Source organism: Bactrocera dorsalis, chromosome 4 (assembly GCF_023373825.1).
Source record: "Bactrocera dorsalis isolate Fly_Bdor chromosome 4, ASM2337382v1, whole genome shotgun sequence".
Lineage (NCBI taxonomy): Eukaryota > Metazoa > Arthropoda > Insecta > Diptera > Tephritidae > Bactrocera > Bactrocera dorsalis.
Window position 1 is genome coordinate 67,551,966 of NC_064306.1, and position 21,430 is coordinate 67,573,395.

General features: G+C 35.6%; 2 protein-coding genes across 11 annotated transcripts in view; one reads left to right on the top strand and one right to left on the bottom strand.

Annotated features, from left to right (window-relative positions):
* LOC105233621 (glutamine-dependent NAD(+) synthetase) overlaps window positions 1-21,430 on the top strand; it is a 166,228-nt gene that overhangs the window by 97,265 nt on the left and 47,533 nt on the right. The gene's annotated exons all lie outside the window — the stretch shown is intronic.
* Window positions 1-21,430, bottom strand: part of LOC105233622 (cytosolic carboxypeptidase Nna1) — a 151,204-nt gene that overhangs the window by 96,689 nt on the left and 33,085 nt on the right. For all 8 annotated transcript variants that reach the window (XM_049456279.1, XM_049456278.1, XM_049456280.1 and 5 more), the window contains exon 2: window positions 5,823-6,001. In XM_049456279.1, coding sequence (XP_049312236.1) covers window positions 5,823-6,001 — 179 coding nt within the window. The remainder of the gene's footprint in view (window positions 1-5,822; window positions 6,002-21,430) is intronic.

A 21,430-nucleotide genomic window follows, 5' to 3' on the forward strand; every position in this document is an offset into this window, starting at 1 on the left:
ATTGTGCAAACATACTTTATTTGAAATTTAAACTTTTGCACTTTTTGCTTTATGCTGCCACTTTTCGCATTTGATTTATCGATTTTTTATTTATGGCAATTCGCAAAGCAAGTTTGATTCCATGAAACGACAGTGCGTATACGTAACTTTAATCGTATTATACATTTGTGTATGAGATTGTTCTTCTTCTGGTTGTGGCAAACAAATATTAAATGGACTCAGTATTAATATTAAAATTGTAAAAAACAAAAAAAGAAAACAAAAAAAAATTAAATAATTAAAAATTGAAAAAAATTAAAAAAAAAATTATTACAAAAAAAATTGTTAATTAAAAAATATTAACCGCAAACTTTTCCATTATTGAATTTATTGCAAGCTGAAAAGTCTAGAAAAAAGAATTTGGCTGCCACATTATTGTTTAAATTTTTGAAATAAATTTATAAGCTTCCCAAAAAACTAAGGTCGTAATAAGAATTTTATTGCTGGATTCTTTAAAAGCCTATACAAAATAATAATAAGGTTGCCACATTATTACCATATTAATTTTAAATTTCTCGGTTGAATTGAAAATTTTCAAAATATTGTAAAAAAAAATATAAGGTTGTATTTGTAATAAATACCATGTAAAAAAACTTTAAATATTTCAAATAAAATCATAATATTCAATAGAGTTGCCACATTTATGTCTTTAAAAAATTTATAAGACATACAAATTAAAATCTAACTGTACCATAAGCTCGTAAATGGTATTTAAAGGTGCGTTATTGTAATCTTATTATATTATGGAGTTGCCATCTTTTTTCGAATGAAAATTTTCCGATAAAAATTATAAAGATTAAAAAGTTGCCATGAACAGCAAGTGCAACCCTTTGAATGTTTCCAAAGTTAGTATAAAATAATAATATCAAATAGGGTTGCCACATTTATTTGACAAAAATTTTTAAATAACTTAAAAGTTGAAAAATAGCCTTACAATAAACTATGGCTAGGTATTTAAATACGCTTTATTAGTAATATATTATATTATAGAGTTGCCATCTCCTTTCGTATCAAAATTTTTCAATAGAAAATATTAGTTTTAGAAATGTGTAATGAAAACTAAGCACGGAAATTTGAATGCTTCCAGGTTGAAATACAGTCAAAATATTAATAGGGTTGCCACAATTATTCAATTAAAATATTAAAAAAAAAAACAGATAATAATGCAATTATCCGCAAATAATTATTCAAGCACATTCAAGTTTGAAAATATTATGTTATATAATATTTTGAAGTTGCCATCTTCATTCGAAAAAATGGTTGAGGAAAATAGCATCTCTCAAAAGGGTAGCTATGCTCAATAAAATAATTAATCGCTGAATAAATGCTATGATTCTTACTCTCTTTCATATATGGACACTGTTACTATCGAATAGAGTGCTCCTTCTCAACCTCTCGAGCCAAATCAGAAACCAGATAAGTGAAATTTTGTCTATTATAGGCGAAACCGCTCCTTCACCAACAAAAATCTCCAACTTTCAACCAAATATTTCACGTCTCATTTACAAAACCTAGCGGCAAGTAAAATTTTCCGAAACGTCATACTCTACTTAACGGAAAATGAAAGAAAATGAAACATTTATGCCGCTTTCAAACTCGCATAGGTGAAGGCTTTCTGCCACATAAGCACCGAAAAGAGCTCCGCGCCAACAATGAGGATATACGAGTGCTGCTACTCGACTGTCGGCAGAATGCATACATAAATTCGTGTTTATGCAAAAATCTGCCATTAATGGCAGTGAAACTCTGCATTTTACTTATCCGTATGTATATATTTCAGTAGTATATATGTGTGCACTCAGGAAGTATGTTTCTATAGCCGGAAGCCAACAAAGAGTGCAGGAAGACGAAGGTGCATATCATGCTTATATTAGCACTGCCTGCCACAAACAATGAGAGCTGCTTCTGTTTTTAGAGCTCTACGATCTCCGAGCGAAAGTATAAATAATGTAACTGTGTATGCGTATAGCGCGTATATATGTTTGTATGTGTGCTTAGTTGCAGCCAAAGTGTTAGCAAAATGTTATAATGCAAATTTTCCAAGCTTTACACATGTAAAGTAATTAGGAAGAATTAGTAACTTGTAGCATAACTTAGCTGTAGTTTAAAATTTTATTAGCCTTTGCAGGGATGCAGCGCTGGAAAGAATATATATATGAACTACATTCAAAGCTTGTACGTTTTCTTGCAGAAGAGTTATTTATCATTCTTATTTCTCTAAACTTTATGAAGTTCATATTTAGAAATCAGTTTCGAAAATATGTCATAATTGGCTTTTAGAGTATTTTCGAAAATGATTTATAAAAGATTTCCACAACTTCTTCGCCGGTGTATGCGCGGAAAGGAGTCGCCAGAGTTCGGTATAGCTACTTCATGATCCTAGTGATCCGGTATGAAGTCAAAGCGTATGAGGATATCCGAGTATTCAGACACGTGTTCTATTACGAAACCAGATTCTCTGAGTCTTATAGAAACTTTCGAACCATTCACCTTCGGACGAAGTCTACGAAATCCGTTAAACGTCCACCACATAAAGACTCCATAGATGGCGATCAGATATGTCACTGTATCCGCCACTCACTAAAATACTAAAATAAAACCATTTGTTGTTGGTTTGTAAACCATCTCGTTTTTATTTGAGTTGATGGCGAGACCACTTTCGACTGCCCAATTTGTTACGACAATGAAGATATCCTTACGTCAACTCGTCCACGGTACTCAGGAACTTTGCTATGACCATAGGCTCACCCAAGCTCCCTCATAATCAAAGAAGGTTCTAACAGCGAATTCTTTAAGCCTAATGGCTTCCTCAAGCCATGTCATGGTAGTCTGCAGGGCAGTATCCGCTAACTTTCCTTTACAATAAGCATATTGCGCTCCTGATAAATGGTCCGTCGGAATGCGCATCCATATGTACCATTCCATCAGTCTCTCCAGAGTTTTTAGTGAGGAGGAGGTGAAGCGAATGCGCCTGAAGTCCTTGGCCGTAAATCTATTTAATAGAATTCATGTAAGTAACTCGGTCCCACTTCGAGAAATTTATGTGAGAACATAAAACGCAGCACTCTTCGCCATAAAAATGGATTTGAAGACACCATTAGTGTCAGCATATAAATTGTCACACATCTCTATCAAAAAAAAAATACTAAAAAAATATGCAAATGAAACATGAAATGTCTCCGTGTGTTGTATATGTATACATAAGCAACAAATTTGACAGCATTATCTCTGGCATATGTCATAAAAATCGAATAAACTTCGGTCATATTGATTTCAGCGCGCGGTTGTCGTCGCCGCAAATAAATCTAAATTCATAAAAATCCACAAGCAGCAGCACAAATGAAGAACAGATCTTTACACACACACAGAGTATATATGTATGTATATATAAAGCTTGCGCGGAGAGTCTTTAAGTATAGACAGACAAGCGAAGCGAAATAAATAAATTGAAACCGCCTGCCTTCAACCACCAACCACCAGCCACTGGGTCGAGGCAGCTAACCACAGAGCTGAATTTAAAGTACTAACGGCGACCTACTTAACTCCTTTACGACACACACACACACACACATACTTACTATGAACATAATTTATACTTATAAATGTGTATATGTATGCCCTCCTGTATGTGGGTACGCAGCATCGTAAACGCTTGATATGTGGGTGAGGTGGGGTTGAACAAATAAAAATCACCATCAAAGCACATCGAATGTTGCAGATCATCAATCATTATGCGCACGCATGTGAAGCGACCGAGCGGCCACTAAAAGCGCCAACGAAGGATATCTTCAAGTGCCGCCACAAGCACATGCACATACACGCACCGACAGCTGCGTTGGCGCTCCGGTCGCTGGTGAAGGCGCGCGCTGTTTCTCATCACAGCTGTCGAGTGCGAGTGAGCGTATGACGTTTGCAAAAAGGACAGCCCCGACAGCGTCCATACGCTTCGATTTATATGGTTCGCATTAAAGTAAACCACTCGCCGTTGCCCCTATTGTGCCCACCCCCGCTGCTAGCCCAGCGGCGTAAACAGCTGCAAACTAATTCAATTTTTAGACACACACCCACACGCACACAATGGAGGAATATGCTTATATTAAAGGCAAACAATCCGAGCAGATCCAGCTCCGCCACTGTTGGCTTACATTTAGACCCTTTGGTTGCCTTCCGAGCAACAACACGCGCTCAGTCTTACACTCCGTACATGAGCGCGTCAGATTGAAATTTATGAGTTTGTCGTTTTACAAGCAGACACCAGCACATACACATACACAATTGGGGAAGTAAAGATGATTGTAGGAATAATATGGTAGTGAATTATTGGAACTCGTAACAATTTAAAAAAGTTTAGAGGGAAAAAATCGGAAAAACCTTTGAATAGCTTCGAAATTAATTCTCGACTCTTCATCTGAACGATGCTGAAATCCCTAGGCTCAACGGGAGTAAGCTTCCTCACCAAGGTCCTAAACTTGTCTCTGACCCCTCTTCAAATACCCCATTTGTAGAAAATTGTAAGAGTGGTCCCCCTATTGAAACCTGGGAAACCCGCGAACAAAGGGGAGTCCGATAAATGAATACACTTGAGGCCTTGCTACGCTTCATTTTCACGCACCAACTAAATCTAACAAACCACCAGCATGGCTTCTGAAAAGTGACAGCACCACCACTGCACTTAGCCTCATAAACACCCAGTTAGTTCATGGCCTCAACCAAAAACCACACTGTGAGAGAACGATCCTCGTTTGGTTGGACTTGCCAAAAGCTTTTGACACAGTTAATCACACAATACTACTTAAGGACATCGAAAAATCTACGCTCCCTCCAGGGTTGAAAAGTGGACTATGAACTACTTGAACGGGGATGCAGAAATGTTATTGGCAACATACACGGCAATGGGCCGGCCAGTCCTCAAATACGTCGCGCCAATATGGTCTCCTGGATGCAGTGAAGCGCAGACGAGGAAGCTTAAGACATGTCAAAATACTATACTCCGGACTATAACGGATGCGTCTTGATGCTTCCCACCGAATATCTGCACAGTAAGGCCTCACAGTTAAAGATAAATAAATAATAAACTCCTCTCCAAGGAGTTTCTGCTGAGGTGCTTTCGTAGAAATCGTCCCTGCGGTCACATGTGTGTAGCGGGACCGCCTCTTAGGAGCATAAATACACCGACCAGACTAACTTCAGACATGCAGTGACCGCCATTCACATTGAAAAAAAAATTGAGCTTCTACTTATCCAGAATCGACCCGACATATCAAATATTTGTCCAAGTGCTACTAGTCTCTTTCGTTAAATTTTTCCAACAGGGTATGCACACACACTTAAGCACTACCGCTACGTGCAGCTCACTTCTATCGCTTGTCTGCCCGTTTCTAGTAAAATAGAGATGCGTTACGCATATTGATTTTTGTTCTATATGATTTTTGACACAAATTCAATTTTCACCAACCATCCACCCATCGTTTGTACGTAGATTTAGGTGCAACTTGTGGTTGGGCGAATGAAATTGAAAAACTGAAAACTGGGCTTTCATTTAACAGCAACAACTTCCCCTTTCGTAACTTTCATTTCCTGCCGTTAAGGTCGCCTAGATGTGCCAGCAAAACATTAGTTCAACTCATGTATGGTGAGAACACAATCAATTTGTTCACTAGCTGACACCCAACAACTAACTTATACATATATACATGTATGTAAGAGTATATATTAAGATATTTAGGCGACATATGCGAATTTTAGACACTGTATTTCATTTTAGAAGTGTGCAAATCACTCACCTGACACTCAATCGGCCATCTGGGGGCCTGCTGTGAGCAATCATGATCCTTGTCTTTCGGCAGGGCGAAGAGATCACGCGGTTCTTTTAGACGTGCAATTGGTCGCAACGTTTTTTCATCTGTATTCACCTCCAATTGATTGGTTTTCAGGCCTTTGGAAAGAAAGTTGCCCAGAAAACCTGAAAATAATTCAGAAAAGATTTGAAAAATATATTATATGATTTTATGCAGTGTTGACCTTATACTATGTCTCTATATTGTGAGATTTAGCCAACTAGGCCACCCTGTTGAAAGGCAAACTCAAATGATTCGGCGTTATATTTATTAGAGAACACAATTTTCAATAAATTTGACAACGTTAACTTGTTATTAAGGAAAGCACTGAGGAGCGATAAATGAAGATACATTTCAATGTTTTTATTTCACCGTGTAATAAGGCTTTGTCACGGAATTTCGAAATAACATTGAAAATCGTGGCTACAGGGTGATTGCCTATGCAGACAATGATCCACTTTTTTAACTGAGTTGATAAATTTTAAGCGTTCATTTCTGATGAAAATATAAAATACTAGATCAAACGATAGTTAGATTAGGTTAGGTTGGGTCTTCTATGAATCCTGGTAGTTAACGACTTGCTTAAAAGACTTGAAAATCGTGGCTGCAGGGTGATTGCTTATGCACACGATATAGCGCTTATGGTCTACGGAAAGTTCCTGGGTATCCCGGCGGCACCGCGGCCAAGAATGGGAGACATCCGTTTGCAACCAGCGGATACAGTGAATATCTAGGGCTCATCCTGGAAAGGAAGCTTTTATGGAAGCCGAACTAGTATCGATTGCCTTCTACTGCTGTAAAGGATCCATTGACAAAGGGTTGGGTTTCTCACCAAAAGTGTCCCTCTGGCTCTACGACACCATAGACAAGTCCACTATGTGCTACGAAGTCTTTATGTGCTGAAGAGCTCTAGAAAGGATCACGCTTATAAAAAAATTCGAGAGCGTTCAATGGGCAGCGCCCATCAGCATGTGTTGGACATTAAGGTCCACTCCAACCACGGCACTTAACGCCATCCTGCACATATTTCCCGTGGTATGGCTGCGAAAGTTGCTATCAGACTCAGAGAGTCTGGGTTTCTAAAACAACATGGGCCTGAACATTCAAAAGTCCTCACTCATTTTGACTTCATACCGGTTCACTTGGATCATAGAATCGCCAAACCGTACTCTGGCGACTCTTTCTATTACCTTATACCGACGCGGGAGTTTGTGTGTGTAAAAAAGCCGTTGGAGAAGGTGGTAGGGAGCTTCTTCACGGAGGGGAGAACGCTTGTTGAGAAGGTTGGTGGAGGGGTCTACTCTCAGAAGCTCTCTATCAACTCCAACTTTAGACTTCCTGACTATTTCATGACAGTGACAGTTCCTCCAGGCCGAGGTTGCAGCCATTAAGGTAGCTGTAGATTTACTGCTCCGAAATGCAGCCTCCTTCAGAGAAATGACCATCCACCCAGACAGCAGAGCGTCAATAATAGGCTCATTGACAATACGTTCAGGTTGGGTGTCTAACCTAATGAGTGTCTTTGTAATAAAACTGGTTTGAGTACCAGGCCACAGTGGAGTCGCAGAAAACTGTGAAGCTGATGAGCTAACAAGAAAATATGCTTTAGATTACCTCATCCTATCATATTTATTTTCTTTTTTTTCCTTCAGAAAATTGCTTTTTTCATGGTATTGAATAACTTAATAAAGAATCCAAAGTAATAACAAAAAACAATAGAACCCCTTAAGCTGTTAAGCGAGCAACCCTCGAAAGCTTAAAAGAGTATACTAATTGCCAACAAACCCGAAAACAAATCAAAACATAACCTCATTTTGCGGCCGAAACAACTAAAGCAGAAAAGTCATTAAATTTGCCGCATTAAATGTCCTTGAAAAAAAATGTAAACGCAGAGAAGAGTAAATAAAAACACGATAAAAAATACTGCCCCGGCAATGGAACGATTTCAACTAAATGGAGACTGAAAAACGCTTAGAAAAATAGCAGCAAGAAATTAAATATCAAATTTTAATGTCGCCGAGTCAAGAGTGAGCACGAGACGAAAAAAAAGAATTGTGAAGTGGAAATAAAGAAAACACGAAGTTAGCGCAGCACTTTCGTGGCAAGGTTGAGGGCCGCCGTATTCGAGGTTGATAGAGTGAACTGAAGACGCCACGTTGCAATGCTCAAAAATTTAATAGAGCAAAAGTAATTGCGGTTCAGATGGTGACAAAGACACGCCACGAGCACACATAGTAAGTGAGACGTTAAGCGGAGGCGCGAGGAGTGCGGAAGTACGAGCAGGATGCTGCTGTTTGCGGTGTAAGTAACGGTAAAGGCAGCGATGCGTTGCCAAAGCGGACGCGTGGAGTATGTGTGCTGGCATTTCGTATGTCGCAAATGCAAACAAACGCTTTCAGGCGCAAATACACTTACGCAGAGAGATATTTATTCACATACACATATAGAAATATATTTTTCACACATACATACAAATATATTTTCGCAGATACACACATACACTCTGGTTTCGTAAGTGCCGAAATACAAAGGCGCGCCCCACAAACACAAACAAGTGCTGTGAATTGTCTCAAAGTGCCTCGAAAAAGATGTGCAATCAAAGAAATAAACCGAAAATGCAGCGAAAGCGTTGGAACACAAACAAACAAAGTGACAGCAGTCTGAGTGCGGAATTACAAGCATGAAATTGTTTCGGTTTATGATGAATTGCCGCATTGCAATCATGCTTTTTTCTCTGTAGATACATATATTCGTGTGTTTTGTATGAATTGCCACTAGAAATTTTGGTCACATATTTTGATAACTTTGAGAGCATTTAAAAAATTTTCCTCACACTTATTTGATTAATAATTTGAAAAATATATATTTTTTTTGTTTTAGGAAAAGCAATTGTAAACTCGTCAATAAGAGGTTATAACATCTTCTCTATTCTCTCAGTGAAGCCTTTGAAAAAAAATATTTTATGATTTTTAACAGGTTTCATAAGAGCTTGGAAAACACCGGTTAAGTGTCCAAAGTAGATGATCTCAACCGATCAAGAACTCAGCGCTTCATGTTTTCTTTCTTCTGAATTCACAGTTCATTTAGAGTTAAAAAATTCTTTATCCTTCAGCAATAATTACGAAAAGGTTTCTGAAAAAAAATTAAAGTATTTTGGACTTGACTTTCTAATACTATCAAACGCAACAGGAAGCAATTCAGAGATTAAAACCAAAAAAAATCGGAAAATCGAATCTAATGGAGCACCCAAACTAACCTCGATAAGTTACATCCGTTTTTATTCGTTTTACTCCTACTTATGTATTTTCATTTCCATTGAAACTTTCCTTCGAGGTTCACTGTGTGCTTAGCCTTAGACTAAAAATAACTTAACTTCGTCTGCACCGAAGCATAAATTCCCTTCACAGGTGCATTACTTACAGTCTAAAAAGGTATAAAAAGATTTGTATCTTGATTTTTATCGGTTAGTTTGTATGTCAGCTATAAGTTATAGTAGTCCGATCTGAATAATATGTTCAAAGATTATAGCGCTGCACTGGACAATAATCTGTGCCAAATTTTGTAAATATATCTCATTAAATTAAAAAGTTTTCCATATAAGGGTTTAGTTTGGATCGGTCAGTTTGTATGGCAGCTATATTCCATAGTGATCTGATCTGTACTATTTCTTTCAAAAATTAATGTTATTGTCTTATTAAATTATTCATGCCAAATTTCATGAAGATAATTTCTCAAATAAAAAAGTTTTCCATACAAGGACTCTATTTTGTGGATCAGTTTGTATGGCAGCTGTATCTTACAGTGGTCCAATATCGGCGGTTTCGACAAATGAGCGATTTTTTGTGGAAAAAAGTGTGTGTGCAAAATTTCAGCTCAATATTTCAAAAACTGAGGGACAATTGACTCAGGGCAAGTTAAAAGTCACCGGCCTGACACATAGATGGCGCTATTAGAATTAAATTCATATGGTATATATTTGATATTTGACTGCTATCGGATTATTAGTTTGTGAATTATATCATTTTGAGTGAAACAACTTTTGTTACTGTGAAAAAATTGATAAAAAGGAATTCCGCGTGTGGATAAAATATTGCTTTTTGAAAGGAAAAAATAAAGTTGAGGCAAAAAATTGGCTTGATGATGAGTATGCGGACACTGACCCAGCAAAATCAACCATCAGGGATTGACATGCTGAGTTTAGACAAGGTCAAATAAGCACCGAAGACGATGAACTCACTCCAAACACCAAAATATGTTTTACCGGGCGGGAAATTTTCGATTAACCTGTTAACCAATTAAATCTCTCAAAAACCAAAATTTTTGTTTTCTCACATTTTTACTATGATACCCGTAAAAACTCTTTAACTTGTGCTCTAGGTGCATTATAGCATATAGAGGAAATTCAATTTATTCGACTCCCCCTAACTTTTAATGATGTGGTTCTTGGCAGTTTCTAAGCTAAAAGTTGCTATTACCTCACACAATTAATATAAACGTTTTGCAAGCCCTTTACCAAGCTTGCTTTAACCGCAAAACCGTTTACGAAACTGCCAAAAACAACTTGCACACAAAAACAAACTGCACACAAAATCAGAGCCCAGCTGCGGCTCCAAGAAGCTGCTCGGGACCATGTAAATATAAGCAAATGTACAAATATTTATGTGTGTAAGTATTATAACGGCACTTAATAAACAGCAAAACCACAACGATTTTATTAGCCAACAGAGAGTGCTGTTGATGTTGCAGCAAAGCGTTTTTGTTTTTGTTCTTGTTCGTGTTTTTGCCATGTTTTTGGCAGTGGTCAACACTGCAGTTATGTTGACGCCACTGTCTACTAATGACGTTGTTGTAGACAATTAATATTGTGTTGCAGGCAAAGAGATTTTAAAGTGTGATGGTTAAGAGGAAAGTGTTTATAAATTTTTAAATATGTACATATGTACCTAAGTAGATATACATATACATATGTATATATATATATTAGGGTGATTCAAAAAATTTTTTTTATTTTTTTTTCAATTGGTACTCGCAAAAATAGGTTCCTAGACACCTCTAAGAAAGCCTCTCCAAATATGAGATTTTAATTGTAACGGGAAGGTTCTCCGCCTAACGGTATTCTATTTTTTCTTATTATCAGATAGAAAAATTTATATCTCGCTTCCAACTACTTGAAAAAATACCTTGTTAATTAGGTTTTGTAGGAAATCGAATGCTCTAAAATATGGTCTCTTATGATTTTTTTGTAAACCCAACCGTTTAGAAGATATTAACAGTTAAAATTTGATGATTTTTGGGAAAATTTTTTATTTCTTAATAATTTTATAACTCAATGAAAAAAAATTATTACGAACAGGTTTTTGGAGAGGCTAACTTAGAGGTGCTTAGAAACCTATTTTTCAGAGTACCAAACGAAAAAAAAAATTTATTTTTTTTGATCCACCCTAATATGCACTGATTTTTGACGATGAATATCTCGTAAACGCTTAACTTTATCGAAAAATTACAGTAGACCATTTTTATAGAGCAGTAAATTTCCTACAAAACTATGAGTTTCATCATTCATAATAATTTTTTTTCATTGAGTTATAAAATTAATAAGAAATAAAGATTTTTTTCAAAAATAGTCAAATTTCAACCGTTAATACCTTTTAAACGGTTGGGTTTACGAAAAAATCATACGAGACCATATTTTAGAGCATTCAATTTCCTACAAAACCTAATTAACAATATATTTTTTTCAAGTAGTTGGAAGCGAGATATAAATTTTTCTATCTGATAATAAGAAAAAATAGAAAACCGTTAGGCGGAGGACCTTCCCGTTACAATTAAAATCTCATATTTGGAGAGGCTTTCTTAGAGGTGTCTAGGAACCTATTTTTGCGAGTACCAATTGAAAAAAAAATAAAAAAAATTTTTTGAATCACCCTAGTATATATACTAGATATTGGGTAAATAAGTATTCTGCCCTGATCACGGTCATTCCCATTTCGCTTTCAACTTTTATATTCAAGGATCCCTTTTGTTACGGCGATGTAAACGAATTTTTTCCAAACAAAAAATTTCACTATGGCAGTATATCACATGAGAGATATTTCAAAAATCTTGGACGTACAAAAAAATTTATTATTTACTTTTGCTTTTGAATATCTCTTGAGTCACCCTGTTTTAAATTAAATGTTTACAACATACCCTATAAATCATATATAAAGTGCTATTTTTCCAACTTCTCTCATGGAGACGGAACCGTCAAAGATAAATGAAACTAATGTTAACGGAAATGATAAAAAACCGACAAGTTCTTCTCCGAACTGACCAACTAAGTTGACAACACAAGCAGTTAGTTGGCCGCAGCTGGTGCAAATGAAGGTCCCGCTTTTGTTGTTTTTTCGCTGCTTGAAGTTTGAGTTTTTGCTCTTTGGTTTATGCAAAGCACGTAGGAAAATGGTCACAAAAAGTATAAACAACTACAAAGAACAGAAGAATATAACAGAAATATATACATATGTACCATATAAAGGGTTTTACAAAAAAATAAAAAATTTACGGAACTTAAAATAATAAACACTAAAAAAATAAATGTGTACATTTTTTGGAGAAAATTACAGTGCTATTTCCAAGCGCTGATATGAATAATGTCAATTTGATACATTTATGAGTTCTGAGATATAAAAAAATGCCAAAGAAACTATAAACGCTTAGATTGGTTTAACTGGGAAAAATAACGCTCTTATTTCAATTAAAGGGTGATGTCAATAGAAGTACTTTTTCATCACCTTTGTTTTGACACATCACGCGTGAGCTTGTCAAGCTGCCCTGTTATTTTTATTCGGTATTTTTTGTCATTTCATCATGGAAAGACCCACGCCTGACCAACTGACCAAGGTTTAGTCAACTCTTTAACGAAAACGTTCAACTTTTTTACGCAAATTCACGTTTTGTAAAGAATGTGTTTCCCACGCTTCGCTTAACTCAGTCGGCCTTCTGAGCGTACTATTCGCAAAACCATCCCTCATGTTGAGACCCAGCATTCATTGTTGGATAATATTCCATAGAATAGACCACGTCCAGCACGCAGTGAAGAAAACATGGCAAACGTAGATGAGAGTGTAAACGAAAATCGTGAAGAATCAATTCAACGCCGTTCGCAGCAACTTGGACTGACGTATGGAATGTCTTGGCACATTTGAGATCTAAATTGAATGCGTTCAGAGTAACTACACCTTGTGCAAGAACTGAAGCCTATGGGCTCATAAAAAGTTCTAAGAAGATCCGACATTTTCGAGCTAAAAGCCTGAAGAGATTCAAGTGCTGTCATTTCAGCCAGAAAAAAATGGTTTGGTGTAGGTTTGTCGATCGGTGGAATCATCGGTCAAAAATGATCTTGGTGAGAACGTAACCATCAATGGCGACCGTTACTCGCCATGACAACAGACTATTTGAAGCCTGAAATTGAGGCTTGTAATCTCGGCGACATTTGGTTTCAACAAGACGGCGCGCTTCCCACACATCGCATCAATCAATAGATTTATTGAGAGTACACTTGGGCCAGTCGATTGGCCATCAAGAGCGCGTGATATAACACCGTTAGACTTTTTTACTGTGGGGATATGTAAAGTCTAAAGTATATGCGAAAAATTCAGGCCTTGGAACAAAACATCAGGCGTGTCATTCGCCAGTTACTAGTCGAAATGCTCGAACGAGTCATCGAAAATTGGACTCAAAGGATGGACGATCTGAGACGCAGCCACGGCCAACATTTGAAAGAGATAATCTTCAAAAAATAAATGCCAATGAATATTCTTTCGAAAGATAATAAAGGGGGAAGTCATCAAATTTGAAGTTTCTGTGTTTTTTCTTATAAAAAAAGTAGGGAACCTCAAAATAGAATACCATTTATATTGAAAACTAAAATAGCCTTGATCCCAAAGTTCATAAAAAATAATTTTTTCATATATTTTGCTACTTATTCACCACTATAGTTGCCTACTGGAGTAGAGTTCAGCCCCCAGTCACCTCTAACTTTTTGAAGCTTTTAAGAAAAGTTCATTATTTTTAAGCTGAAAAGAGTTTATTTTGTACATATTTTTTCTGAGCTTACTTTATCAAATGTTTTTCCTCCCAAAATAATATTTTTACTCCAAAGAGCAATGAATATTCGCATAATTAAAGCAACGTTTGAATGTATTCAGTTGATTTACGATATGTTCACGTAGTAAAAAAAAATTTCAAAGTTTCAAACTTTTATTTGCTGCTTTTCAGTTTATAGACGTTTTCTAAGAGCAATAATTTTCGCTGAACTAAATGATTACAAACCTTAATCATCAGCACTGGTCCATTAATATTTATTACTTTACATTTATACTAGAATGCTGTAAATTTTCATAAATTTATTCCAAGAAGCGAACGAAGTTCTAACGAAATGTTCCACGACTAATTGATAGAATAAATAAACTCTCCACAAAAATTCTGCTGAAATAAATTCATCGACATCCAAATGCTGTCAAACTAATTTTCTTCTGATGAAATTGAAATGTTTGTATGAAATTTATAGGATTTCTTTCAACACCATTTAACAAGCTTTCCTCAACCCAAGCATATTTGCTTGCGATAGCAACAGCGAATGAAAAACAACCATAGTTAAGAAATAACCCGCACAGTCACATCTAACCGGAACTCAAACAAATATAACCGGAAAATACCGAATTCAAAACCGGTCCATAACTGTTATCTCAACAACATTCTCTAAAACTACGTCAACAAGTCGACAACTCATGAAAAATACAAAAACCAGGCAACAATACCAATACATTGCGCTCAATTTCCGGCGCCGCGGGAGTTTCATGGACCAAATCTGACAGTAGCCACATTCATGGCTACACAGGCATTTACATAACACCACCAAAGCAAACATGGTACATGGTAACATCAGCTGCTTCAACGGAAGCATTTAAAATAATCGTTTCAAAATTCATTTTCTTCTTTGCCAGCTGAAGACGCGTCAACTAGCATGTGTGTGTGTGTATGTGAGGACAAAAAACATACCCGAAATTTTCACGAATTTGAGTTGGCGAAGTTTATTAAATTATAACCACACCGCGCTGTGCTATGATTTAGCGTTTTTGTTGTTGCAATTTGTTGTTTTTGACAGCTGTTGTTCGGAGCACAGTTTCCGTTAGGCCAACTGCGTTTATCTGCTGACGGTTAGTTGCTGTTGCTGACGAAGACGAAGACGTGCTTTTCCTGCGCAAATTTTGACAGTTTTTATTGTTTTTTTTTTTTTAATCACGTTGCAGTTGAACTTTGCTTTACACTTTTTCACCTCTGGAACTTTACTTTTGTAATTTTTTTTTGCTTTTTTAATTTTTTTCTTACTTTGTGTAAATTTTGTTATTTTTTACGCTGCTTTCTAGATTTTTTTTGACTTCAACTTTTTAGTTTGTTGTTTTGTATTAACTTTTTTATGAGAAAATATTTCAAAAACTAAATTTTGTTAAAAACAAATTTTGACAAATAAATTTAAACTACTTTTAAGGAGATATATGTAGTCAAATATAAAAAAATCTCAAATATTAATTACAGTTTTTTGAAACGATGTAAAAGAAACCACTCTTTTTGAAACAAAATTTGAATTTTGGTTATAAAACGGTTATATACTGGTTATAAACTGGTTATATCTGATAGCGGCAGCTAGAAATTTTATATACAATTTTGATTTTAATATCCAATTTTTATACTCAAGAAATACAAAATTTTGAAATTTTTTTTTTTTTTTTAAAAATTGCTTCGAACGGTTTTTTTAATCTATGGTTTGCGCTTCTATGTTATAGCTTGACGATTGTTCAATTTTAATACAAAATTTATATATTTAAAAAATATTAAAAAAAAATTTACTCAGTTAAGCTCAAATTTCTGTAAAAAATATGTACATACATATCGTCACCTGAAATGCAAAATAACGTATCATCAAAAAATTCGAAATTGAGTGTCTTATTGATTACGCTTCACCACTTCAAATTACAAACCAATATTACCAATACTAAATTTTGTTTTCACTCCTATTCTGTTTTATTGCGTGTTTCATTCATGCCACTTTAAATTTCTGAAAATGTTGTTACGTTATTTTGCATTTCAGGTGACGATATGTAGATATATTGAAAAAATTTTTATACAAAAATTATTTTTACTGTTATTGTTTGATATTTTTTTCGCTAATCTATTTCATTCATATAATTTTAGTAATTTCTTTCGGCAATGATGCCCACAAATTTTTTTTGATAATATGTAATTTAAAAAAAAACTAAAAATAATTTTTTATCAATTTTTTTTCGAAATATTTTCAACTCGAAACCTTTGTTCTGGTCCAAATTTATTTTAGAAAAATTAAAAAATATAAAGATTTTTTTTCGATCAGAATTTTTTCAGAATATTTTAAACTCAAAAAATTTTTAGTCACCAAATTTATTTTATAAAATTTTTCGATCAACATTTTTTCAGTATATTTTAAACTCAAGAAATTTGTTCTGAAACCAAATTTATTTTATAAAATTTTTCGATCAGAATTTTTTCAGAATATTTTAAACTCAAAAAATTTTTAGTCACCAAATTTATTTTATAAAAATTAAAATATATACAAGTATAATTAATGTATGTATATGTATATTAATTTATTTTCCATCAAAATTTTTTCAAGAATATTTTTTTTGCAGTCAAAATTCCTTTTGTGCACAATTTTATTTTTCATATTTTTTTTAAATTTTTTTTTTTGAAAACTCAGCAATCAAATTTTTTTTTTCAAATTCACAAAAATTTTCGATGAATAGTTTTTTACAATAATCAATATACAATAACAAATTATTTAAAGTCTCGCAGCACTTCCAATTTCGTCAACAAAGAAAAACGCTCGCATTTTAAACACTTATGCCGTTATATTACCAAAGCAAATAACCAAAAATTTCACTTGTCACACTTTCTCTGCTTCACTTGAGATTCGCAAATATTTAACCACAAATCACACCGAAATCCACTAACCGCCTTTTCTACGCGAAATCGTCAACCGTTACACGCCAACACAAGTTCGACGCTTTTCCACCGACTTTTTCGACTTTTCACGTCTCTGCTCGAGTTGAATATTTGCGTTCGCTGTGTGCTTGGCTGCCCGTTGCTTCGGTTGTGCCTCACTGTTGCTCGCTTTGTTGATAACTGAAATCAGCGGGAAAATTTTTTTGCCAATTCGCTGTGTGAATGCTTGGTGTCTTCCGCCCGAGCGTCCGTCCTTCGGTTTCTCTTCATTTTGCGCTATGCCCACATACAGACGCAAGCGTTTATGCTGTTAAATGGCAATAATCGCGTGTGTGTGTTCGTGTGGTTTGCGAGCTTTTGGCGTGCGAATGCTCGTTGTTGCTATTGTTGTTGTGTTGCATGCACGCGACAGCCACTTTGACGACGACAGGCGCCACAGCCAACAACAAAAGCGGTAGCTGCGACAACAATATTCGCAAACAACAACATCGTTTGCATTGAAGCCAACTTATGCTCTTACATATCGTATACAACAACTTGTATCCACGTCTTCGGAACTTTTGTCGCGTCGCGTCTTCCAAAGTGCTTGCGCTTTTACCTATTCGTGTGACAAAGCTTTTGTGTGGGTGTCAATTTGTCGCTTTACTCTCTGGTTGCTCTCTTTGCCATTCATCCAGAGCTTTTCAGCTGTGCCGTTTGAACTTTTGCTCTCTCTAACAGTGTCTTTCTTAGTATAAAAAACTTTTCCGTTCATCATTGACCGTGTAAGTAAGCCGTTTGCTGCTGCTATTTGTTTACCATTAACTAATTTTTTTCGCATTTGCCGAAGGCTCTGCTTTGAGACGTTAGTGTTAAGCAGTTTGGACTTTCTACTTGTTCTTCTTCTTGCCTGTCTTACTTCTTGGCGGCACTTGTTTTACCTCAATTGCTTACGTTTGTATTTGTCGTTTCGTCATGAAATTGTTGCCCTTCTGGTTCATGTGTTGTTTTTAATTAACTGCTTTCGGACATTTTTCCTTTAGTAAGTTTTATCCACGTACAACCTAATTACTTACAGCATCCCGTTTATAGAGTTTTATTTTTTAAATTGCACTTAAGCTCCGCCATTGCCTGTTCCAGAAAGGTATTCAATACTTTTCAAGTAAAATTTGAATATTCACCTTTTTTCTGGAAGTCTGATGGTACTAGGAGGGAAGACCTACTAAATTGCGATGTTTTAGAAAATAAAAATATGACAATTATGATGGGTTGAGCTTGTTCTGACCAATTGGGCTTCCAGGGAGAATTTTTGTTTCTAATGACTCTTATTTCTAAAGCAGGAATATGGGTATCATTTTAGCAGAAATTTAAAATATATCAACAACGAAACCTTTTGTTTTAAGTTAGGTACAAAGCTTAGTTTATTTGTAATTATTTGTAATTCTAAAAACACCTAGGTAAAACCTTAATCTACTGAAGCGCTCGAATGCGATTCCAGCCAGTTCTCCCAGATATTTGAAGTTAGGACAGACAAGATGTTTCAAACTCCTTATTGCGAAAAATATGCAGGGTAGCTTATAAACAGTTGCGAAGGGCTAGTTCCGCGACATGTTGAGCTGCGAACCTTCAATAGAAGCACCTGGCCGTGCACTGAATAACAGTATAATCGTTATAATTTTTGTTGCTATAGTTGAGATTTCTCAAACAGCTGGTTGGGCCCAGTTAAAGATGTCTATCAGAGGGTTTGATTATCCTACCTCTAATATCCGAATCGATTAGACCTTGGATCACATTTTTGATCTTTTGACGACCAATAGTATTTTTTTCTATTAGGAGCCATTCCTTTCATTTTCGTATCGTTAGTCCAAAATACTTATTTTAGGAAGAAGGGACTTTTAGACTTTTGCAGTGCAAGTAGATTGGAGCTGGAAGCTTTTTCTTTGTTTTCAATAAAATATTTTCGGAATATTCGGTATGATATGACAAGAATCATGGCCAAAATTAGGTGAAATTGAGCTTTTTTATGAACTAACACTATTTTTTAATAAATGTGTATTTGACGCAGACTTCAAAACCACAACAATACCATATCAAAATTGATTTAATTTGGGAAGTAACCGATATTTTTGAATTGCAATTAAGACTATTAAATAGACGGCTCTTAATTAAAATTAATATAGTTTAGAGGCGTGGACTTTGAAAATATTGCAAAAAAAAAGCATTTTTATCATAATTTTACTAGCGGGTGGGCCATCTAATGTTTTAAAATTGAATTATCTATATTTCGACATTGGAAACGTCAAATTCCATTCGGAAAGTGACAGATATTCAGTAAAAAGTCTAAAATTCACGAAATGGTTCGCTATTCACTATTCTACAGTTCGCAGATTGGGCAGAAGGTCGTTTGACCGAGGATGGTCAATTTTACCGAAAAATCATCTTTTCGGACGAGGCTCATTTCCACCTCGATGGTTACGTTAACAAGCAGAATTGTCGCATTTGGGGCACAGAAATCCCGCACGTAATCGTCGAGAAGCCAATGCACCCAGCAGGAATCACTGTATGGTGCGGATTTTGGTTTGGTGGTATCATCGGCCCATTTTTCTTCGAAATTGAAGAAGGAACCGTAACCAGCAATGGTGAGCAAATTGAAGAGGAAGACTTGGACAACATTTGGTTCCAGCAGGACGGCGATACGTGCCATACAGCAAACGCTACACTCAATCTTTTTCGCTCTATCTTCGAAATTTAAAATTTTATAAGGCCCACCCTATATTATTTCAAGATTTTTTACGGATGTTTTCACGCAAACGCCTCTATACGGCCAAATCGAACTCCTTATTGGCCTACTCCGAAACAAATTCATGATGCACCAAACCACGAATATCGAAAAAACAATGGACATCACGTTGATTTTTGAGTGACTTTGGCGTTGTTTTTTAGGTTTTGGCTCGTTTTTTCCCTCCGATGATTGTTGACTTGTTTGCATGTCAAACTCATAAACCCATGTCTCATCGGCAGTTATAATGCTCTCCATGAATGCGTGCTCGGAATTCGCACAATGAAACATCTCCAAAGAGACCTGTTTACGGTACTCTCTTTGGAAAAAAATTCAACTTTATCGGGAGGGGTCGAGCAAGAACACTTTTCATACCCAAAATATCCACCAACATCATTCGAAAGGACTCGCGAAAGATGTCGAGCTCTCTTGACATCTCTCTAACACTTACCTGGGGGTTTTCAAGCACCATATCATTCACTTTTTTAATATTTTCATCAGTTGAAGAGATCGTCCAGAACGCGGCATGTATTCAACAATGCCTTGACCGTCTTTGAAGGCTTTGTACCACTCGTAGGCTTGTGTTTTTGAAACCTCTTCTAAAATTCGCAACGATTCCGTACACGAAATTTGGTTAGAAATACAAAATTTTAGACAAATATTTTTTTCGATATTTTTATCAATTGCAAAAATCGCAACGCACAACTGAGGCGTACCTACTTCAGCAGCTGCTGTAAACAAACTAGATCGATAGGTCGCGCTCATATTTGGCATAGTAATTAAGGACAGTTCTACCAACTCATATTTGGAATAGTAATTTAGGAATTTCGGACCAACTTGGCAAAATACATTTTGCTCAAGTATTTCGTCACCTGAAATGCAAAATAACGTAACAACATTTTCGGAAATGTAAAGTGGCATGAATGAAACACGCAATAAAATGGAACATGAGTGAAAAAAAAATTTAATATTGGTTAAAACTGGTTTATATCTGAGTGCAGAACCTGAAAATGTTGAACATATGTAATATTATCTTTGTAATTTGAAGTGGTGAAGCGTAATCAATAAGACACTCAATTTCGAATTTTTTGATGATACGTTATTTTGCATTTCAGGTGACGATTTATTGTTTTCCGGGGAAATTTAATTATAATTTCCGGCTGTTTTTTGTCACTGTGCATTCCAAATTTTAAACAAAACGCTTTTGACCGAGTAACCACAACACTGAAATGTCTGACATTTTTAATATAATTCGATTTAGGAAGAATCTATTTTAAGATTCTGTACATTTTAGTCTAAGAATATGAAGTTTTCAAAAAGTCAACCCCACAAATTTTATAAAGAAAAGCAAATATTTATGATTGGACAATAATATTTTTTTTTAACAAAATCATCAAACAATTTCTGATTGGAAGCATTACGATCCTAATCACTTATTTGCCTTCATCATCTCATTCAGGCTAAATTGTGATGGAGAATCCGCCATAAATTTTGAAAGAACAATTTCAAAACCAATATACAATAGTACCATATACCAACGCATCAACACTCCACACTACAGCAAATTCACACACCTAAGTGTTATTACCTTAAAGTAAAACAGATTCATTAAAAACATTTCGAAAGTTTATTGCCACTACAAACAGCCGAACCTAAGAGGAAAATCGAATGAAATAAAAACTTGTGATTGCTGCATTTTCTCGCCCATAAATCACAAGAAGTCCGTCTGTCTGGCGCAAATCACACGTTCGAGCGATTACTGTAAAATTAATGCAGC